Raw genomic sequence first — 22,751 nt, 5'->3', positions numbered from 1 at the left:
TTTGCTGAAAGGATTTAGTAGAGGGCTTCACGGTGGCAGAGGGGTTAGTGTGTCTGCCTCACAATACGAAGTTCCTGCAGTCCTGGGTTCAAATCCAGGCTCGGGATCTTTCTGTGTGGAGTTTGCATGTTCTCCCCGTGAATGTGTGGGTTCCCTCCGGGTACTCCAGCTTCCTCCCACTTCCAAAGACATGCACCTGGGGATAGGTTGATTGGCAACACTAAATTGGCCCTAGTGTGTGAATGTGAGTGTGAATGTTGTCTGTCTATCTGTGTTGGCCCTGCGATGAGGTGGCGACTTGTCCAGGGTGTACCCCGCCTTCCGCCCGATTGTAGGTGAGATAGGCGCCAGCGCCCCCCGCGGCCCCAAAAGGGAATAAGCGGTAGGAAATGGATGGATGGATGGATTTACTAGAGAACATCGACGATAAAGTTTGCAGCTTTTGGTCGCTAATAAAAAAACCCTGCCTTTACCGGAAGTAGCAGACGATGACGTCACCGGTGTGAGGGCTCCTCACATCCCCACATTGTTTATAATATGAGCCTCCAGCATCAACAGCTATTCGGATGGAGAAAGCAACAATTTCCCCATTAATTTGAGCAAGGATGAAAGATTCGTGGATGAGGATATTGATAGTGAAGGACTATGAAAAAAATAAAATACACAAAAGGTGAGTTTTGTTGATGTTATTGACCAGGCGGATTTGTTTTTGTATTTTTGGTCCAATATGGCTCTTTCAACATTTTGGGTTGCCGACCCCTGATATAGGGAGATATCTGCTGACTTCACAACTCAAACAGCTGAAAATTGTTTTATAAATAACACCCCCATAGTTTGAAATCACGTTTTCTGTACTTATGGGTACAGGCAACAGATGCCAAAAAGAAAAACGGGTTTTGCACAATATTTAAGAGGTGTCTGCCCGCTTTTAGGAATGGTGGAAATGTCGCGTAAGATCAACCTGAGCCGATCAGTGAGGAATATGCAAGAGCTGTTCCCCGAGGAGTACGACTTCTACCCGCAGTCCTGGATCCTTCCTGAGGAGTACCAGCAGTTCTCCACGCAGGTTAGCTGAGCACACTTATGGCTCACAGTGTCTTTGTGGTCTTACTAGTGAGAAGTTACATAACGTGATGTGCACTTCTCAACCAAACCTCAAATGAAATTGCATTTCCAGAGTATGTCCAGCAGGGAGCAGCAAAGTGTCTTATCTAAACACCATAAGGACCTACTCTCCACCAGCCGGTTACATAATTTTCCACGAGTAATCATGTGTCACCTCCAACAATATAACATCCACAAGCTGCCTGAGTGACCGTGGATGTTAAACTTCATGTGATAAAAAAATAAATACAACTCATCCGGGGGGGTCAAGTGGTCCACCGTCTGACACTCTGTCCCGTTTGTCTTCCGCCAGCTCCTCATGGCGAAGGAGAGCGGCGACGCGGTCCACCCCACCTTCATCGTCAAGCCCGACAGCGGTTCCCAGGGCGAGGGCATCTACCTCATCCGCGACCTCGCCGAGCTGCGGCTGACGGAGGGCCCTCAGGCCAAGCAGGTGGTGGTGCAGGAGTACATCCACAAGCCGCTGCTCGTCGACAAGCTCAAGTTCGACATCCGCCTCTACGTGCTACTCAAGTCGCTGGAGCCGCTGGAGATCTACATCGCCAAGGAGGGTCTTACACGCTTTTGCACTGAGCCTTACCAGGTAGCCATAGATCCATTCTTGGGTGGAAGAATCTGGGTGTTTTGTGCACTCTGGGTGGAATTTATTGACAATTATTGTTTTTTTTGTGCCAATTAAGCTGTGTTTATTAGGGGTGTAACGGTACACAAACATTTCGGTTCGGTACGTACCTCGGTTTAGAGGTCACGGTTCGGTTCATTTTCGGTACAGCAAGAAAACAACAAAATATTAATTTTTGGGTTATTTATTTACCAAATTTGTAAACCATGGCTTTATCCTTTTAACATTGGGAACATTGTAATAATTCTGCCCACGGTAATCCACATTAAACTGCCTCAAGTTGTTGCTTTGATTAAATAAAATGACAAAACCTTTCTTCTACATATAAAAAGTGCAACATTAAACAGTTTCAAGTCAACTCATCATGCTTAATTTATTCCAGTATTTGGGAAGTCTTTAGTTGACTTTTATTATGCACACACACACACGCACACACACAGCAAAATGAGCTAACGCAACGCTAAAAGCTATTAGCCTTCACTTCAACTATGAGCGAGCTGAGCTGCAGTTTAAGTTTCTAGAACAGGGGTCGGGAACCTTTTTGGCCGAGAGAGCCATGAAAGCCAAATATTTTAAAATGTATTTCCGTGAGAGCCATATAATATTTTTTAACACTGGATACAATTAAATGCGTGCATTTGTAAGTAAGACTAACATTTTTAGAGAATAATAAATCTTTTATTCTTTTTAATAAAGTTGTTATTGGGGTAGTACATCTTGGATGGTAGAGTGGCCTTGAGGGTTCAAGGTTCAATCCCCGCTTCCGCCATCCTAGTCACTGCCGTTGTGTCCTTGGGCAAGAAACTTTACCCACCTGCTCCCAGTGCCACCCACACTGGTTTAAATGTAACTTAGATATTGGGTGTCACAATGTAAAGCGCTTTGAGTCACTAGAGAAAAAGTGCTATATATACTGTATATAATTCACTTCACAATATAATTCACTTATTCTAAAGCTAACCAATAATAAATATAATACTTCTTACTATTAATGCGACTTCTTGAACAGGTGCGATAGAAAATAAATGCTTGGATTAAAATGCATGAGAATGTCTTATCTTTTGAACGTTATTTTTAACACTGTGATTATCAGCGGAATTATTCATTACTTATCATGTTAAGCAATGTCAGCTAAGATTGATCTGAGAGCCAGATATAGTCATCAAAAGAGCCACATCTGGCTCTAGAGCCATAGGTTCCCTACCCCTGTTCTAGAAGGTCAACGGGCTCATAGTGATGTTTGTAATAGTTGTGATTGGAAAGTGGTTTTTATAATTTGGGGAGTGTACGATGTCCGCCGCTCACCTGCTAAACACATATCTGCTCATCTCGACGCAGGAGCACTGACCCCATGCTTTCTGAATACGCACTGCTGATTGGCTGTTACATCGCTCTGAATACGCACTGCTGATTGGCTTTGTATGTAACCAATCAGATGGTTGTGTGGGCGGGATAATGCTGGGTGCTCACTGCTCAGACAGAGGCAGAAAGCAGAGTAGCTTGTTAACACTTTAGTTTACAAACTCGTTCGATACACCCTCGTACCGAACTGAAACCCCCGTACCGAAACGGTTCAATACAAATACACGTACCGTTACACCTCTAGTGTTTATTGAAATTGAAGTGGAGTCTTACCGTGTTTTTCGGATTATAAATTGTTCCGGAGTATACGTCGCACCAGCCGAAAGAAAATGCATAATAAAGAAGGAAAAAAACATATCTACGTCGCACTGGAGTATAAGTCGCATTTTTTGAGGAAATGTTTTTGATAAAACCCAACACCAAGAATAGACATTTGAAAGGCAATTTAAAATAAATAAAGAATAGTGAACCACAGGCTGAATAAGTGTACGTTATATGAGGCATAAATAACCAACTGAGAAGGTGCCTGGTATGTTAACGTAACATATTATGGTAAGAGTCATTCAAATAACTATAACATATAGAACATGCTATATGTTTACTAAACAATCTGTCACTCCTAATCGATAAATCCCATGAAATCTTCTTCCTCGATGTCTCTTCTAAACAACTCTGCCAACTCCAAAGGTATGCGCCGCTTCTTCTTGTCGTTTTCTGCTGCATATTTCACTACGTCCAGCTTGTAATTTGCGGTACATGATTTCCTTATCGGTGGCATTTTTGTTCAGCCCTTCTCTGTTTTTATAAGTTACCGCCAACGATTAAATTATCCATTTTAATAGCTAAGTAGCATATAGCAGTTAGCATTCCATGACCCACAATGCACTTCTGCCATGACCCTCCCCCTTCTTATTGGTTGACGTGTGTGTGACGATTGCTGACGTGTGTGTGTGACGATTGCTGAAATTTTCTTCGTCTCCCGCAAATGAAATAAATCATAATATTTGATATTTTACGGTAATGTGTTAATATTTTCACACACAAGTCGCTCCGGAGTATAAGTCGCAAAAAACTGCGACTCATAGTCCCAAAAATACGGTAATTACTTTTTTGGTCACAATTTGAGATGTCCGATAATGGATATTTTGCCGATATTGTCCAACTTTTGATTACCGATTCCGATATCAACCGATACTGATATATACAGTCGTGGAATTAACACATTATTATGCCTAATTTTGTTGTGATGCCCCTGCTGGATGCATTAAACAATGTAACAAGCTTTTCCAAAATAGATCAACTCAAGTTATGGAAAAAAATGCCAACATGGCACTGCCATATTTATTATTGAAGTCACAAAGTGCATTATTTTTTTTAACATGCCTCAAGACAGCAGCATGGAATTTGGGACATGCTCTCCCTGAGAGAGCATGAGGAGGTTGAGGGGGGCGGGGTTGAGGTGGGTGGTGTAAGGGATAGCGGGGGGTGTATATTGTAGTGTCCCGGAATAGTTAGTGCTGCAAGGGGTTCTGGATATTTGTTCTGTTGTGTTTCTTATGTTTGTGTTTGTCATTCTTGTTTGGTGTGGGTTCACAGTGTGGCGCACATTTGTAACAGTGTTAAAGTTTTTTTATACGGCCACCCTCAGTGTGACCTGTGTGGCTTTTGACCAAGTATGCATGGCATTCACTTGTGTGTGTGAAAAGCTGTAGATATTATGTGACTGGGCAGGCACGCAAAGGCAGTGCCTTAATGGTTTATTGGCGCTCTGTACTTCTCCCTAAGTCCGTGTACACAGCAGTGTTTTAAAAGTCATAAATTGTAATTTTTGAAACAGATTCCGATAAATTCCCATATTACATTTTAAAGCACTTATCGGCCAATAATATCTGCAGTCCAATATTATCGGACATCTCTAGTCACAAAAATTCATTAAGTTAAGTGCATGACTTCTGACGCGGTTGAGTAATACAGACACATTTGTTACTGAATACTTTCTAATACTTTTTCACTTCCGATACAATACCCACAGTGGGGCCTTGACTAAAAAACAATCTTTTTGTATGTCTCTGGTGATCCTAATAACTACAAGTATAGATGTCCGATAATATCGGACTGCCGATATTATCGGCCGATAAATGCTTTAAAATGAATTATGGGAAATTATCGGTATCGGTTTCATAAAGTAAAATGTATGACTTTTTAAAAACGCCGCTGTACGTAGTGGTGCACGGACCTAGGGAGAAGTACAGAGCGCCAATAAACCTTAAAGGCACTGCCTTTGCGTGCCGGCCCAATCACATAATATCTACGGCTTTTCACACACACAAGTGAATGCATGGCAGACTTGGACAACAGCCATACAGGTCACACTGAGGGTGGCCGTATAAACAACTTTAACACTGTTACAAATATGCGCCACACTATGAACCCTCACCAAACAAGAATGACAAACATATTTCGGGAGAACATCCGCACCGTAACACAACATAAACACAACAGAACAAATACCCAGAACCCCTTGCAGCACTAACTCTTCCGGGACGCTACAATATACACCCCCCGCTGTGTGCTGTTTTAGATGGCAATATTGTTCAATGAAAGCAGTGCTTCTCAGTTTTTTTCTATTGATAATAAGAAAACGCCGCAACTTTAAAGGCCTACTGAAAGCCACTACTACCGACCACGCAGTCTGATAGTTTATATATTAATGATGAAATATTAACATTGCAACACATGCCAATACGGCCGGGTTAGTTTACTAAATTCCAATTTTAAATTTCACGCCGAAATATCCTGCTGAAAACGTCTCGGTATGATGACGCGTGCGTGTGACGTCACGAATTGTAGAAGACATTTTGTTCCAGCATCGTGGCCAGCTAATAATCGTCTGTTTTCATCGCAAAATTCCACAGTATTCTGGACAGCTGTGTTGGTTAATCTTTTGCAATTTGTTCAATGAACAATGGAGACGTCAAAGAAGAAAGCTGTAGGTGGGAAGCGGTGTATTGCGGCCGGCTTTAGCAACACAAACACAGCCGGTGTTTCATTGTTTACATTCTCGAAAGATGACAGTCAAGCTTTACTAAAGAACAGAGATGTCAAGCGAACACGGTTGAATTGGACCACACGCACAAAGTACAGTGTATTATGTGTATTAATAAAAAATATTTTACCATTCTGTATTCTGAAGGCGATCTATGTCGTGTGCTACTCCAGCATCAAAATCAGCAGAGTCCTCCTGACCGTCACCGTCAGCGTCGGGTTCAAAGCGGTATGGCTATCCCTTGTTGCGGTTGGGCCTAGCCGAGTGGTCCTGCCACCCTCACGGCTGCCACGGCGCCTCTCACAGCATCTTCGCTTTCTGAATCGCTCCCACTGCCCTCTTGTCTTTTTTTTTTTTTTTTCTCGTCCTTCACTCTCACTTTCCTCATCCACAAATCTTTCATCCTTGCTTAAATTAATGGGGAAATCGTCGCTTTCTCTGTCCGAATCGCTCTCGCTGCTGGTGTCCATGATTTTAAACAATGTTCAGATGTGAGGAGCTCCACAACCCGTGATGTCACGCACATATCGTCTGCTACTTCCACTACAGGCAAGGCTTTTTTATCAGCACCAAAAGTTGCGAACTTTATCGTGGATGTTCTCTACTAAATCCTTGCAGCAAAAATATGGCAATATCGCAAAATGATCAAGTACGACACATAGAATGGACCTGCTATCCCCGTTTAAATAAGAAAATCGCAATTCAGTAGGCCTTTAAATGTGTAATTTCTCTATAAACCTATAAGTATACCTCTGCGTAGCATTTTTTCTTTATTGTCGTTTAAAAAAGAAAAGAAATATAGATCAACGTAGGACAAAGTATAACTTTATTAACAGTGTTTTTAGTCTGTATCCTTATTCAGACCAACACAAGACTTGAACCAATTTAAACTGACAAATACAATTGAATAAATTAAATAAATAATAGTACATTCAAGAAGCACAAACTGTAAAACGCTTTAACCTACAAAACAAAAATGAATAAAACAATTTGTGTTGCTTTTTTTTTGTAATAAAATGTTGGTAATCACGATTATGGCTATACTGAGCACGTTTTGTAGTGCACAGCTTTTCGAATTAGGGTTTATAGCAGTGGTGTCAAACGTAAGGTTCGAGGGCCGGATCAGCCCAGCGAACAGGTTTTATCCGGCCCGCGGTGATGTTTGCTAAGTATAGAAATTTTAAAAAATGTTTTCGATGATGCTACATATGTACAAAATAAACCACATGATATTAGTATAAGTTGAGGCAAATGATCAAACTACATAAATAACATCCTGTAATTGAATTTTGATATAATTTTTTTATCTTGATAGATTGAAAATGAACACCAATGAGTTGACTGATAAACATTATCACATACCGTATTTTTCAGACTATAAATCTAATGTTTTTTTCATAGTTTGGCCGGGGGTGCGACTTATACTCAGGAGCAACTTATGTGTGAAATTATTAACAGATTACCGTAAAATATCAAATAATATTATTTAGCTCATTCACGCAAGAGACTTGACGTATAAGATTTCATGGGATTTAGCGATTAAGGGTGACAGATTGTTTGGTAAAACTTATAGCATGTTCTATATGTTATAGTTATTTGAGTTACTCTTACTGTTACGTTAACATACCAGGCACTTTCTCAGTTGGTTATATATGCGTCATATAACGTACACTTATTCAGCCTGTTCGTCACTATTCTTTATTTGTTTTAAATTGCCTTTCAAATGTCTATTATTGGTGTTGGGTTTTATCAATTAAATTTCCCCCCAAAAATGCGACTTATGTATGTTTTTTTCCTTCTTTATTATGCATTTTCGGCAAGTGCGACTTATATTCCAGAGTGATTTATACTCCGAAAAATACGGTAATTTATTCAGAAAATATAAATAATGACAAAATAAATATATATACTATTAACTGCAAAAAGTAAGTGTAAAAAAAACCTACAACAACATTACGATTTGTACATTTTCAGAATGTGCTTGTTCTATTTCTAAATAAAGAAAAACATTTTGAGTTTACTAGTCCGGCCCACTTGGGAGTAGATTTTTCTCCATGTGGCCCCCCATCTAAAATGAGTTCGACCCCCTGGTTTATAGCATCTTATCACACACGCACCACCTGGTAAACATTGAGAAGTACTAGATTAAGGACATTTATTATGTGTATCCAGCATGTGTGCTTAGCCGTTGTGTACAGTTGTGATCAAAATTATTCAACCCCCACACAATTTTAGTGTTTTAGCAAGTTGGACATTTATTCCGTATTTTGTTCATAGTCATATCAAATAAAGATGTGTCAAATAGACAAATGCAACTTAAATTGTAACACTGTATTTTACAAAATACCAAAAAAGGACATTTTTCTTAATATCTCATTGACAAAATGATTCAACCCCTTGAAGTTCATAACTCTTAAGAACAGAATTTGAATAAGGTCTTTTCAATCAGGTGTTGAAAACACCTATAGATGTGATTAGAACCATAACGAGCAACAATTGAACTGTTTGAAAAAGACTGTGACGCTCAGCTTCTTGTAGATGTCCAATGGTGTATTTGCAACATGGTGAAGTCCAGGGAGTGGTCAAAGAAGTCAAGAGAGGAGGTAATTTCTCTTCATAAGAAAGGATATGGATATAAGAAAATAGCAAAGACATTACACATTCCAAGAGACCCAGTTGGGAGCGTAATTCGCAAGTTTAAATGCTAAAGGCACAGTGGAAACACTACCTGGGCGTGGTAGAAAGAGGATGCTGTGTGCGTACAGTGGTGAAAAACCCCCGGGTAACAGCTGAGGAACTACAACAGGACATTGCAGAGGGGGGAACACAGGTTTCGTCCCATACAATAAGACGCGCACTACGAAATGAAGGCCTCCATGCCAGAACTCCCAGGCGCACCCCACTTCTGACTTTCAGGCTCAAGAAAAATAGACTCCAGTATGCCAAACATCATCTAGACTAACCCCAAAGGTTTTGGGAAACTGTTCTATGGAGTGATGAGACAAAAGTGGAACTCTTTGGGCCTATGAATCAACGTTATGTCTGGAGGAGAAAAAATGAACCTTACAAAGATAAGAACACCTTGCCTACTGTTAAGCATGGTGTGGGGGTCAATCATGCTCTTGGGCTGTTTCTCTGCCTCAGGTACCGGGAATCTCCAGCGCGTTCAAGGCATTATGAATTCTATTTCCTAGCAGGATATATTAGCTGCAAATGTCATGAAGTCAGTGACGAAGCTGAGGCTTGGGAGACGTTGGACCTTCCAATAGGACAACGATCCCAAGCATACCTCCAAATCAACATCTGAGTGGTTGCAGAAGAAGGGCTGGAAGACTCTGGAGTGGCCTTCACAGTCGCCAGACCTAAATCCTATAGAAAAGCTGTGGTTGAACTTGAAAAAGGCAGTTGCAGCACGCAAGCCCAAGAATATGAATGAACAGGAGGCCTTTGCCCAAGAGGAATGTGCTAAAATACCTGTAGACGGTTGCAAGAAGCTTGTGTCCGGTTATGTATCACCTTTGAAGGATGTCATTACTACCAAAGGGTGTTCTAAGTACTAAAGATCCATGTAACTACGGGGTTGAATCATTTTGTCAATGAGATTTTAAGAAAAATGTCCTTTTTTGGTATTTTGTAAAATACAGTGTTACGATTTAAGTTGCATTTGTCTATTTGACACATCTTTATTTGATATGACTATGAACAAAATACGGAATAAATGTCCAACTTGCTAAAACACCAAAATTGTGTGGGGGTTGAATAATTTTGATCACAACTGTAGCTGCTAGCTCCTAGTAGCCAATAGCCTACCATGTTTACCTTTTTGTAAATGACTGTTCCGCGTTAGGAGCCGAGCCAAAAGAACCTGGGCCAGGTCTTCATGCACCTGACCAACTACTCCCTCAACGTCCACAGCGACAACTTCATCCACTCGGACAGTCAGAGCACGGGCAGCAAGCGAACGCTCTCCAGCGTGCTGCACCGGCTGGCCGACAAGGGGGTGGACACCAAGCGCGTGTGGTCGGACATCATCGCTCTGGTCATCAAGACCGTCATCGCCGTGGTGCCTGAGTTGAAAGTCTACTATCAGGCCGACATCCCGCCTGGGAAGCCTGGACCTACATGCTTCCAGGTCGGTGCGCTGAAGATATCCGTAAAAAATCCAGCCGCACCTAGCTGGAATGTGCGTTTGTGCGTCAGATCTTAGGTTTCGACATCCTCCTGATGAAGAACCTGAAGCCCGTCCTGCTGGAGGTCAACTCCAACCCCAGCATGAGAATAGAGCACGAGCAGGAGGTAAAAGGGCGAAAACGTAGAACACTACTTAACGCCGGCGGCGCTAAGTTCCCCACGTTTGTCTTCCAGGTGGCGCCGGGAGTCTTCGAGTGTGTTCACAGCCCAGTGGACGAGGAGGTCAAAGTGGGCGTGATCAGGGACACTTTGCGCCTGGTGGACCCTTGCGGCAGGAAAACATCTCTGTACGTACGCACATTAAATAATACAACTCTGGATGGGATTTCTTATGGAGGGTCAAATGAGACAAAATTAAACCCTATGGGGACATTGGATTTTGATTTAAAAATAAAAAAGTTATAAATGAATAAATATAAACAAAGAATTTCAAAGTCCTAAACTTTTTTTACTTGTTCTGCTCAAATTTCTTAATTGATTTCAGTCCTAAACAAAAATATTAAACATGTTTTTTGACGCATTTGAAGGCGATTCGCCCGATTGTAGCTGAGATAGGCGCCAGCGCCCCCCGCGACCCCGAAAGGGAATAAGCGGTAGGAAATGGATGGATGGACGATCAGACAATGTCACAGATGAGTAACTCTATCCATTTTCTCCCGCTTATTCCCTTTGGGGTCGCGGGGGGCGCTGGTGCCTATCTTGGGCGGAAGGCGGCATACACCCTGGACAAGTCGTCACCTTTATATGCAAATGAATGTTAATTGAAGGACGTTTCATCAAAAGTCCCTCAACAGGTTGAAATATAGACACAAACATTACATTTTTGTTTTTGTTTTTTAGGGCTAAAGTTAAAGATTGAGATATTTGAGCAAAGCGATTCAAAATGAAGCCAAAATGGTATTATGCGCTTTGAAAAATACACTTTTTTTATGTCCTGTTTGGCTTTAGGGTACTTTAGGGTATTTGTGAAGGGCCCTTGGCACATTCTAAAAATACTATTACAAAGAAGGAAAAAAAAAAAAAAAGTGGAATAATAGAGCAAACAGGTGTACTGTAGAAAGAAGACTATATATATATATATATATACATGTATATAATATATATGTATATATATATATATATATATATATATATATAGACACACCGTATTTCCTTGAATTAGTATGTGCCTGCCTTGAATTACTACCGGGTCAAACTCGCTCCCCAAAATAATTAGCGCATGCTTAGTATTACCACCTGGTCAAACTCGTGACGTCACGAGTGACACTTCCTCTTTCATCTTTTTCAAAATGGAGGAGGCTGATTTCAATACCGGTAATTTGAAATCGCATAAAGGGAAGAAGATTAAGAGCTATTCAGTTGGATTTAAGGTCCAAACTTACATCACACTCAAATTTTTACTGCATACCTTTGGTAAGTGCAGGAGTGATAAGAGGTTTTAAATTAATCAGCGCCCCGGCGGCAATTCAAGGAAATACGGTATATATATATATTTATATACATATATACACTTTCATATATGTGTGTGTGTATATATATATATATATATATATTCACACACACATATATATATTTATATACATATATAAATAAATATATATATATATATATATACATACATATATATATATATATGTATATATATTATATAAAAGTGCATAGTGCATAGTGATTTTAACTGCTTCAAATTTGTTAATGAAAACACATCTGCTGTGTAATACGTACTTACTTGCAGTATAAACACTTTCTTTATGGTGCAACACAAGGCTAGACCGGAAAGACTGAACTGACTTGCCAACACACCATGAATTATAAACCACTGGCTTCTAACGTTTTGGATTTGCAACTGTTATTGAGACAAAGAAATATAATAATAAGACAATATATAACAACTGGACAGGAGTTATCATAATCAGCCCTTTTTTAAATGTTTCTATTAAAAATTGGTTTTATTGTCTAAAACAAAATTAACACACAAATAGGAATAGATACCGTATCAGTTCAAACGTGAAGGATGCCCTGCCTTATCCTCCACATTGGCTGCCAAATCTAACGTAAATGTTATTCATTCTTTCAAAGTTCACATTTGAAGGCCGCCGGGGATGAGGCTCTCGCTGAAATCCAGGACAGGAAGCAGCAGGAAGGCGGCGCCATGCCCTCGCCGTGTCTCAAGCAGGTCTACCCAAAGTACAACCGGCAGTTCAATTACCTGCGACTGGTGGAGAGGATCGCCGCCCTCTTCATCCGCTTCCTGGGGGTCAAAGGCAACATGCGCTTAGGCCCCACCGCCTTCCGGACGTTCATCAGGTGCGTACCCGGCGAGGAAGTTGGAAGCCTGAGCTGATGTTTGACCTCATCGCCATCGTCTTGGTTGTGTGCGCAGGAACTGCAAGCTCAGCAGCTGCAACTTCAGCATGGCGTCCGTGGACATCCTCTACATCGACATCGCACGCCGCTGGTCCGGAGGTTTCCCCGACTATCGGGAAGCAGGTAAAGAACCGCGCTCGGGGAGGGACCAACAGCTCTGAGTCATTTGGCAAGACGCTTTCCTGCGTCAGGAGGTTGCCAGTTTAAAGGCCTACTGAAACCCACCACTACCGACCACGCAGTCTGATAGTTTATACATAAATGATGAAATATTAACATCGCAACACATGCCAATATGGCCGGGTTAGTTTACTAAATTGCAATTTTAAATTTTGCGCAAATTATCCTGTTGAAAACGTTGCGTGACGTCACGGATTGTAGCGGACATTTTGATCCAGTCGCCTGCTTTAATCACATAACTACACAGTATTCTTGACATCTGTGTTGCTGAATCTTTTGCAATTTGTTCAATTAATAATGGAGACGTCAAAGAAGAAAGATGTAGGTGGGAAGCGGTGTATTGCGGCCGCCTTAAGCAACACAAACACAGCCGGTGTTTCCTTGTTTACATTCCTGAAAGCTAACGGTGAAGCTTTACAATGGAACAGAGCGGTCAAGCGAACATGGTTCCCTACCACATGTCAACCGGCAGGTTTCGGTGAGAAAATGGTGTTATCAAATCGTAAATCGGTTCTTACCGTAGTTATTAGCGGAGAGCTAGCGTCGTAGCTCCTGCAGCTGCGGACTCTCTTACCTCCTCCCACCGACCGTCAGGGAAAAAAAAATAAATCTCAGCCCGGCTGCCTTGCCTCGTCAAGAAACGTGGCTTCCCTCGGAGACACTGGCGGTCACCACACCCGTGGTCACACCCCTCCTGAGGATGTCAGTAGCTCTACAACCCGTGACGTCACGCGCACATCGTCTGTTATTTCCAGTACAGGCAAGGCTTTTTTATTAGCGACCAAAAGTTGCGAACTTTATCGTGGATGTTCTCTACTAAATCCTTTCAGCAAAAATATGGCAATATCGCGAAATGATCAAGTATGACACATAGAATGGACCTGCTATCCCCGTTTAAATAAGAAAATCTCATTTCAGTAGGCCTTTAAATACCAGAAAGCTAAAAAAAAACCTATTGGTGATTCTTAAAAAGTTCTCTAGTCAAGCAAGTTTGCAAGACCTTAAAAAACTGAATGATGAAACGACTGCTTCATTCCTTCATATCGGCTTCAGAGCTTAAAGTTCCTGCTTTTAATGAGCAAAACCTGGAAGATGTTTTGCTTCAAAGTCGACATTTTCCTTCATTACTTTTGCAGCAAATTTAATTCAACCCTTAGACCTGTGGTTTTCATTTTAGTTTTCTGTCAAGCCCCCCTAAAGATAGTTTTTTTATTGACGGTAAAAATAATTACATCATTGCCTCTCACACCCTCTTTACCCACCCAGTGGCTGTTTGGAACTTTCTCACAGCTACATTTTTCTAGGGGACATACTTTTTTGCACAACCCACCCCCATCCATCCAACCATTTTTTACCGCTTTTTGTTATTTATCTATCCGTATGTGTCAGGATATACACGATTACAATACTTGCCAACCTTGAGACCTCCGAATTCGGGAAATGGAGGAGGGGAGCAGGGGGGTGTATATATTTTCAAGTATTTCTAATATACATACACACACACACACACACACATATATATATATATATATATATATATATATATACATATATATATATATATATATATATATATTAATAATCCGTTCATGAATGAGCATACTTGCCAACCCTCCCGATTTTCCCAGGAGACTCCCAAATTTCAGTGCCCCCCCCAAAAATCTCCCGGGGTGACCATTCTCCCAATTTCCACCCAGACAATAATATTGGGGGCATGCCTTAAAGGCACTGCCTTTAGCGTCCTCTACAACCTCTCCTCACGTTCGCTTGCCTCCATACAAGCAGCGTGCCGGCCCAATCGCATAATTTATACAGCTTTTGCACACACCCACAAGCGAATGCAAGGCATACTTGGTCAACAGCCATACAGGTCACACTGAGGGTGGCCGTAGAAACAACTTTAACACTGTTCCAAATATGCGCCACACTGTGAACCCACACCAAACAAGAATGACAAACACATTTCGGGAGAACGTCCGCACCATAACACAACAGAAGAAATACCCAGAGCCCCTTGCAGCACTAACTCTTCTGGGATGCTACAATATACATCCCCCCTCCCTCCATCCACCCACCTACCTTATCTTTTCATGATTATGTTCCTTCGGCCGCCATGTTCAATGGAGAAGTCTGAACTACAAAATTTGCAGGCAGCATAACCCTTCCCCTTCAAGCTGTCCTGGATGAACTGAAATTATTTTTTTTCCAATCATTTTGGAACTCGCAAGCGTACTTCTTATTCTTACTCGTCGTAGCCACGTCTCTTCTTCGTTCTTCTGCTTCGTCTCTGTTATATTTTTGGACATTACTACTTGCCGTAGTTTTGAAGCAATGCATGATGGGAATCCGGATGTTGTGAACCTGAATAAACATGCTGAGAAATAGCTCCATGCCTCTACCCTACTTTATGGGTTATAGATTAAGCTATGGATAAGGGAGACTTATATGATAGTCTCCTTTTCAGGTGAGAGAGGACGCTAAAGGCACACCCCCAATATTTTTGTCTGGGTGGAAATCAGGAGAAATTTGGGCGAATGGTTGCCCCTGAGATTTTTGGGAGGGGCACTGAAATTCGGGAGTCTCCCGGGAAAATCGAGAGGGTTGGCAAGCATGACTTACTCTACTGCCTCTTTTGGCCCCACAGGCGGGGGCCGACCCCACTATTTGATAAGCACTGCCTTTCAGCACTGCTTTATTTTTGGTCATAACGTTGGTTGTTGCGCCAAATACATTTTTTACAAAGAGGGTTTTTTTGTGTTAAATTTTCATCTTTTTTTCATTTTCTTTCATACATCAACAATACACTGGGAAATCCAAGGGTGACATGTTACATAACCTGGAACGGTTTGACGTTACACACGGTCGCCGGCTCATGGCGCTGTGTTCGGGGAAAAAAAAAAAAAGTTAGGTGCATTTTAGTTGAACTAAGCAAAATTATCTGCCAATAAAACAAGAAAATTCGGCTTGTCAAGGCTTTGCAAAACAAGTCAAATGAGCTAACCTCAATGAACCCAAAACTACCTTAAAGAAAGTATATTCTTAATGATAACAAATGCACTTTTCTTGGTAGAAAAAAAAATTGAGACATTTTTTGCGCAATATGTTGAAAAATATTCTTAAATATGACCCGTCTCCGCTCGGGATGGTCTCCTGCTGGTCCCACTATGGACTGGACTCTCACTATTATGTCAGATCCACTATGGACTGGACTCTCACTATTATGTTAGATCCACTATGGACTGGACTCTCACTATTATGTTAGATCCACTATGGACTGGACTCTCACTATTATGTTAGATCCACTATGGACTGGACTCTCAATATTATGTTAGATCCACTATGGACTGGACTCACTATTATGTTAGATCCACTATGGACTGGACTCTCACTATTATGTTAGATCCATTATGGACTGGACTCACTATTATGTTAGATCGACCATGGACTGGACTCACTATTATGTTAGATCCAATACGGACTGGACTCTCACTATTATGTTAGAGCCACTATGGACTGGACTCTCACTATTTTGTTAGATCCACTATGGACTGGACTCTCACTATTATGTTAGATCCACTATGGACTGGACTCTCACTATTATGTTAGAGCCACTACGGACTGGACTCTCATTGTTCCGTTTTCCCCACGGAAAGGGCAACCAAGTGTGCACAGATTATTACTCAAGATTTCCAGTTTGTATATTTTTCGTTTATTTATTTTCCAAGCAGGAGAACAGCAGCAGTAGTTGTTATTATTTGGTGGCTGGTTCTTAGTTGGTTAGTTAATTTTGGTCAATCAGTTAGTTAGGTAATACATCTGAAAGGAAGAATTCAGTGCATAATTTTCGTACCAACATCAATGCCCTTATTGATAAATAATGATAATAATACTTATAAATATCTATAATAAATATCAACCATTTATAAACTCATGTTGATCATATACAATACAATTCAAATAAAGGTATATCATTCATTAGCACGTTTCATCTATCAAACATATTTACCATTTACAACTCTCTGTAAAGTGCATTTTAGTAAATCACTACAACTCCCAAAATGCACCACGGCAAACCAGGAAGTAGCGATACCTACGCTAAGACAGGTGCCGCGATAAACAAACATTTATCTAAGCGCCCGGATCTACAAGAGCGCTATAGTGGAGTTTAAAAGCAGCGGACACAACATAATACAGATGAGCATGGTGACAGCGTACAACATAAAACAAGGCAAACGGGAACTTACCAAGTGGCTGCACACCGGGTTGAGCATGAGTACAGACTGAATGAACTGCAACGCCATTTAACAGTCCTAACGCCGATCAGCTGGGCTAAGGGTACACGCCTCTCTTAAAGAGACACTTTTTAGACTGCTGATACTCAACTCAGTTTTACTTAAACTTAGCATCCGATCTAAAACACATAAACAAACCCACAAACACAACACTCATTATTATGTTAGATCCACTATGGACTGGACTTTCACAATATTATGTTAGATCCACTATGGACTGGACTTTCACAATATTATGTTAGATCCACTATGGACTGGACTCTCATTATTATGTTAGATCCACTATGGACTGGACTTTCACAATATTATGTTAGATCCACTATGGACTGGACTCTCATTATTATGTTGGATCCACTATGGACTGGACTTTCACACTATTATATTAGATCCACTATGGACTTGAGTCTCACACCATATGTTAGATCCACTATGGACTGGACTCTCACTATTATGTTAGAGCCACTATGGACTGGACTGTCATTATTATGTTAGATCCACTATGGACTAGACTTTCATAATATTTTGTTAGATCCACTATGGACTGGACTCTCATTATTATGTTAGATCCACTATGGACTGGACTTTCACAATATTATGTTAGATCCACTATGGACTGGACTCTCATTATTATGTTAGATCCACTATGGACTGGACTTTCACAATATTATGTTAGATCCACTATGGACTGGACTCTCATTATTATGTTAGATCCACTATGGACTGGACTTTCACACTATTATATTAGATCCACTATGGACTGGAGTCTCACACCATTATGTTAGATCCACTATGGACTGGACTCTCACTATTATGTTAGAGCCGCTATGGACTGGACTGTCATTATTATGTTAGATCCACTATGGACTAGACTTTCACAATATTATGTTAGATCCACTATGGACTGGACTCTCATTATTATGTTAGATCCACTATGGACTGGACTTTCCCAATATTATGTCAGACCCACTCGACGTCCATTGCATCCGGTCTCCCCTAGAGGTGGGTGTTACCCACATTTAAGGTCCTCTCCAAGGTTTCTCATAGTCATTCTCATCGACGTCCCACTGGGTTGTGAGTTTTTCTTTGCCCTTATGTGGGTGCTTAACCGCGGATGTTGTTGTGGCTTTGAGACACTTGTAATTTAGGGCTATATAAAAAAAACATTGATTGATTGATTAAATTAAGTAACTGCTAGTGCCATTATCCTAACATAATGATATTTGCTCGGCATCATAGTTTTTTTTCTTCATGCTTGAAGTAAGAAATTATTACTTTAAAAAAGTGGTTTTATACCTGAGTGTTGATGACACAGCTTTGCAACACTTGGTATTCTAGTTTCAAGCATGTTTTACTCAATATAGGTCTTAAAATCTCAGCAACAAGCTGTGATATTTTACTGAGATCATTTAAAACAAGTTAAACACTCTAACATAAAATCAGCTTTTATATTTCTGCATCTTACTTAGATTTCAGTTTTTGCAGTGTGATCATTTATGTTTTTCACATTTATTCACACAGGCAGCATGGGGGTACAGGGGTTAGTGCACATGCCTCACAATACGAAGGTCCTGAGTAGTCCTGAGTTCAATCCCGGGCTCGGGATCTTTCTGTGTGGAGTTGGCATGTTCTCCCTGTGACTGCGTGGTTTCCCTCCTGGTGCTCCGGCTTAAACACGCACCTTGGGATAGGTTGATTGGCAACACTAAAATGGTCCCTAGTGTGTGAATTTTGTCTGTCTATCTGTGATGAGGTGGCGACTTGTCCAGGGTGTACAGCTGAGACCCCAAAATAGGGACAAGTGGTAGAAAAGGGATGGATGGATGGACATTTTATTCTCCACAAATGTGTTTTGTTCATCAGATTTACATGATTTCTTACAGGAAATATAGAATCACTTTATGTGACAATTATTATTTTTTAGTGTGAAGGATCTTTGGGGACGCCACTCAAGCACCCCCCACCAATGTGTTGCAGGTATGGGCCTGCAGGCTTTCGTGGAGGCCTTCTTCTACCTGGCGGCGCGCAGGTTCAAGTCCCAGTTGCCGAAGGATCAGACTCTGTCGCTGCTGGAGCTCTGCGAGGCTCGACTGGAGTCCCAGGCGGGCGTGGAGGAGCGGCGCTCGCTCAGCTGCAGCAGGTCCACGTCCACGTCGCGGGGCGTGAAGAACCCCAGCCCCGCCTACCCCAGGCTGACCTCACCGGCCGCCCCGCGCAGGGCCTCCAGCCAGGACTACCGGCTGCATCCGAGACGAAAGCCTCGCATGCTCAGGTCCAACGTGGAGAACTGAGGCGGCGATGGCGAGCGTTTACATTCGGTTTGAAGGCGTGAGAAGGTTAGTGCTGGCATTTTGAACAATAATGAAGAATGTGCTTGCAGATCCGACAAGGCAGCTTTGCTTACCTTTGCCTGGCAACTCATAGTGTGGCTGCTTTTACTACTGCTGACCAGGAGATACACGGTACTATATTATTACTATTATTATTATTATTATTATGTTTAATATTTAATTGTTGATCCTGAGGAGACACTTTGCACAGAAATGCATGCAAATTTTCTTTTTTTTTTTAACTCCATTGATGAGTTCCATGAACATGACAGACGTGTCGCAGGTCGAACACGCACACAAAATAATAACAATATTTGACTTTGCCAGTCGTCTGTCACTCTACACAACTAATGATGTCTGCGTGATGTAAGAGATGGTCATTAAAATGTGCGGGCAGCCGTCTTCCTTAGAGTAGATGAAGTTGCTGAGAAGTCATGTTTGCTAAATAAATGATGAATTAGCAAAACTGTGGAATGGATCGGCTCTCATTTTCTACAACGCGCTCAGTCCGGCTTCTAACATCACCTCACCTGTAAATATAAACTAGCATCACCTATAAAAAAATAAAAACATCACTTAACATGTGAATAAAAATGATCATCGCCTACATATAAATATAAACAAATGTAAATGAAAACTACTAGATCATCTAAAAATACCATAAAAATCACCTAACATCTAAATAACAACTAACATTACCTAGATAAATAAAAAAACAACTTCATGTAGATAAAATAAAAAATCACCTACATAAAACTACTAACACAACTTTATAAAATAAATAAAAACATGTTCTACATATAAATAAAATAAAAACTAACATCAAAAGTAAAAAATGTCATAAATGTAAATAGAAAACATCACCTTCATTTAAATAAAAACAACTAACGTCACTTACATAAAATAAATAAAAACTAGCATCACCTACATAAAATAAATAAAAACATCGACTTCATGTAAATAAAATAAAAAATCACCTACATAAAACTGCTAACACAACTCTATAAAATAGATAAAAACATGTACTACATATAAATAAAAAGTAAAATAAAAAATGTCATAAATGTAAATAAAAAACATCACCTTCATTTAAATAAAAACTAACGTCACTTACATAAAATAAATAAAAACTATCACCTACATAAAATAAATAAAAACATCACCTACATGTAAATTAAATAAAACATCACCTACATACAACTACGTACTAACAAAACTATCTAAGATAAATAAAAACATGTTCTACATATACATAAAAACTAACATCACCTACATAAAAAAAAAGTCCTAAATATAAATAAAAACATCACCTTCATTTAAATAAAAATAACTAACGTAACTTACATTAAAAAATAAAAACTAGCATCACCTACATGTAAATAAAAAGTGACATCACCTACAGAAAATAAACACCTACATGTAAATAAAAACTCCAAACATACTTATTTAAAACTATAAAATACTTAAAAACTATACCTACATGTAAATAAAAACTAACATAACTATATAAAATGAATAAAAACATCACCTACATGTAAATAAGAACTACTAACATAACTACATATAACTATATAAAATGAATAAAAACCTCACCTACATGTGAATAAAAACATCTACATGTAAATAAAAACATCTACATGTAAATAAAAACATAATCTACATGTAAATAAAAACATTGCATACATGTAAATAAAAACTACAACATCACCTAAAAATACCATAAAATTCACGTAACATCTAAATAAAAACTAACATCATATAGATAAATAAATAAAAAAACTTCACGAAAATAAAAACTATCATCACCTCCATAAAACAGATAAACTACTAACCTAACTATATAAAATAAATAAAAACATCCCCTACATTCTAATAAAAACAACTAACGTCACTTACATAAAATAAAAACAAAACTAACATCACCTACATAAAATAAAAACATCAACTATATGTAAATAAAAAAAGTGACAACACCTACATAAAATAAACACCGACATGTAAATAAAAACTACAAACATAATGGTACAAGATAGATAACAATCAACATCTAAATAAAAACTACTAACATAGTTATATAAAACTATAAAATACTTAAAAACATTACCTACCTGTAAATAAAAACTCATATACTACTAATATAACTATATAAAATGAATAAAAACATCACCTACAGAAAATAAACACCTACATGTAAATCAAGACTACAAACATAACTGTACAAAATATATAACCACCAACCTGTAAATAAATACTACTAACATAATTATTTAAAACTATAAAATACTTAAACATTACCTCCATGTAAATAAAAACTAACACCTATATAAAATACATAAAAACATCACCGACATGTAAATAAGAACTACTAACATAACTACATATAACTATATAAAATACATAAAAACATCACCGACATGTAAATAAAAACATCATATACATATAAATAAAAACTACGACATCATCTAAAAATACCATAAAAATCACCTAACATCTAAATAAAAACTAACATTTAGATAAATAAAAAAAAACATAAACTTCATGAAAATAAAAACTATCATCACCTACATAAACCAAATAAAGTACTAACCTAACTATGAAGTAAATAAAAACATGTCCTACATATAAATACAAACAATCAACTATATATAAAACAGTCTTAAATGTAAATAATAACATCACCAACATTTAAATAAAAATGTCGCTTACATAAAATAAATAAAAACATCACCTACATGTAAATAAAAACTACAAACATAATGGTACAAAATAAATAAACATCAGCATGTAAATAAAAACTAATGACATATTTATATAAAACTATAAAATACTTCAAAACACTACCTAAATGTAACGAAAACATCCATCCATCCATTTTCTACCGCTTATTCCCTTTTGGGGTCGCGGGGGGCGCTGGCGCCTATCTCAGCTACAATCGGGCAGAAGGCGGGGTACACCCTGGACAAGTCGGGGTACACCCTGGACAAGTCGCCACCTCATCACAGGGCCAACACAGATAGACAGACAACATTCACACTCACATTCACACACTAGGGCCAATTTAGTGTTGCCAATCAACCTATCCCCAGGTGCATGTCTTTGGAAGTGGGAGGAAGCCGGAGTACCCGGAGGGAACCCACGCATTCACGGGGAGAACATGCAAACTCCGCACAGAAAGATCCCGAGTCTGGATTTGAACCCAGGACTGCAGGACCTTCGTAAACATACCTTTATAAAATAAA

General features: G+C 39.5%; 1 protein-coding gene across 1 annotated transcript in view; it reads left to right on the top strand.

The window, feature by feature from the left end:
• ttll11 (tubulin tyrosine ligase-like family, member 11) overlaps positions 1-19,981 on the top strand; it is a 37,281-nt gene extending 17,300 nt beyond the window's left edge. Inside the window, exons 3-10 of the mRNA XM_061907990.1 lie at positions 933-1,066; positions 1,418-1,708; positions 10,003-10,287; positions 10,356-10,451; positions 10,521-10,633; positions 12,426-12,653; positions 12,730-12,836; positions 19,160-19,981. Of these exons, the coding sequence (XP_061763974.1) occupies positions 933-1,066; positions 1,418-1,708; positions 10,003-10,287; positions 10,356-10,451; positions 10,521-10,633; positions 12,426-12,653; positions 12,730-12,836; positions 19,160-19,473 (1,568 nt within the window). The 3' untranslated portion in view covers positions 19,474-19,981. The remainder of the gene's footprint in view (positions 1-932; positions 1,067-1,417; positions 1,709-10,002; positions 10,288-10,355; positions 10,452-10,520; positions 10,634-12,425; positions 12,654-12,729; positions 12,837-19,159) is intronic.
• The last annotated feature ends 2,770 nt before the right edge of the window (positions 19,982-22,751 follow it).

Source organism: Nerophis ophidion, linkage group LG08 (assembly GCF_033978795.1).
Source record: "Nerophis ophidion isolate RoL-2023_Sa linkage group LG08, RoL_Noph_v1.0, whole genome shotgun sequence".
NCBI classification, from domain to species: Eukaryota; Metazoa; Chordata; class Actinopteri; order Syngnathiformes; family Syngnathidae; genus Nerophis; species Nerophis ophidion.
Note: the sequence above shows the minus strand (reverse complement) of the source record. Positions and strands in the feature narration are given on the sequence as shown.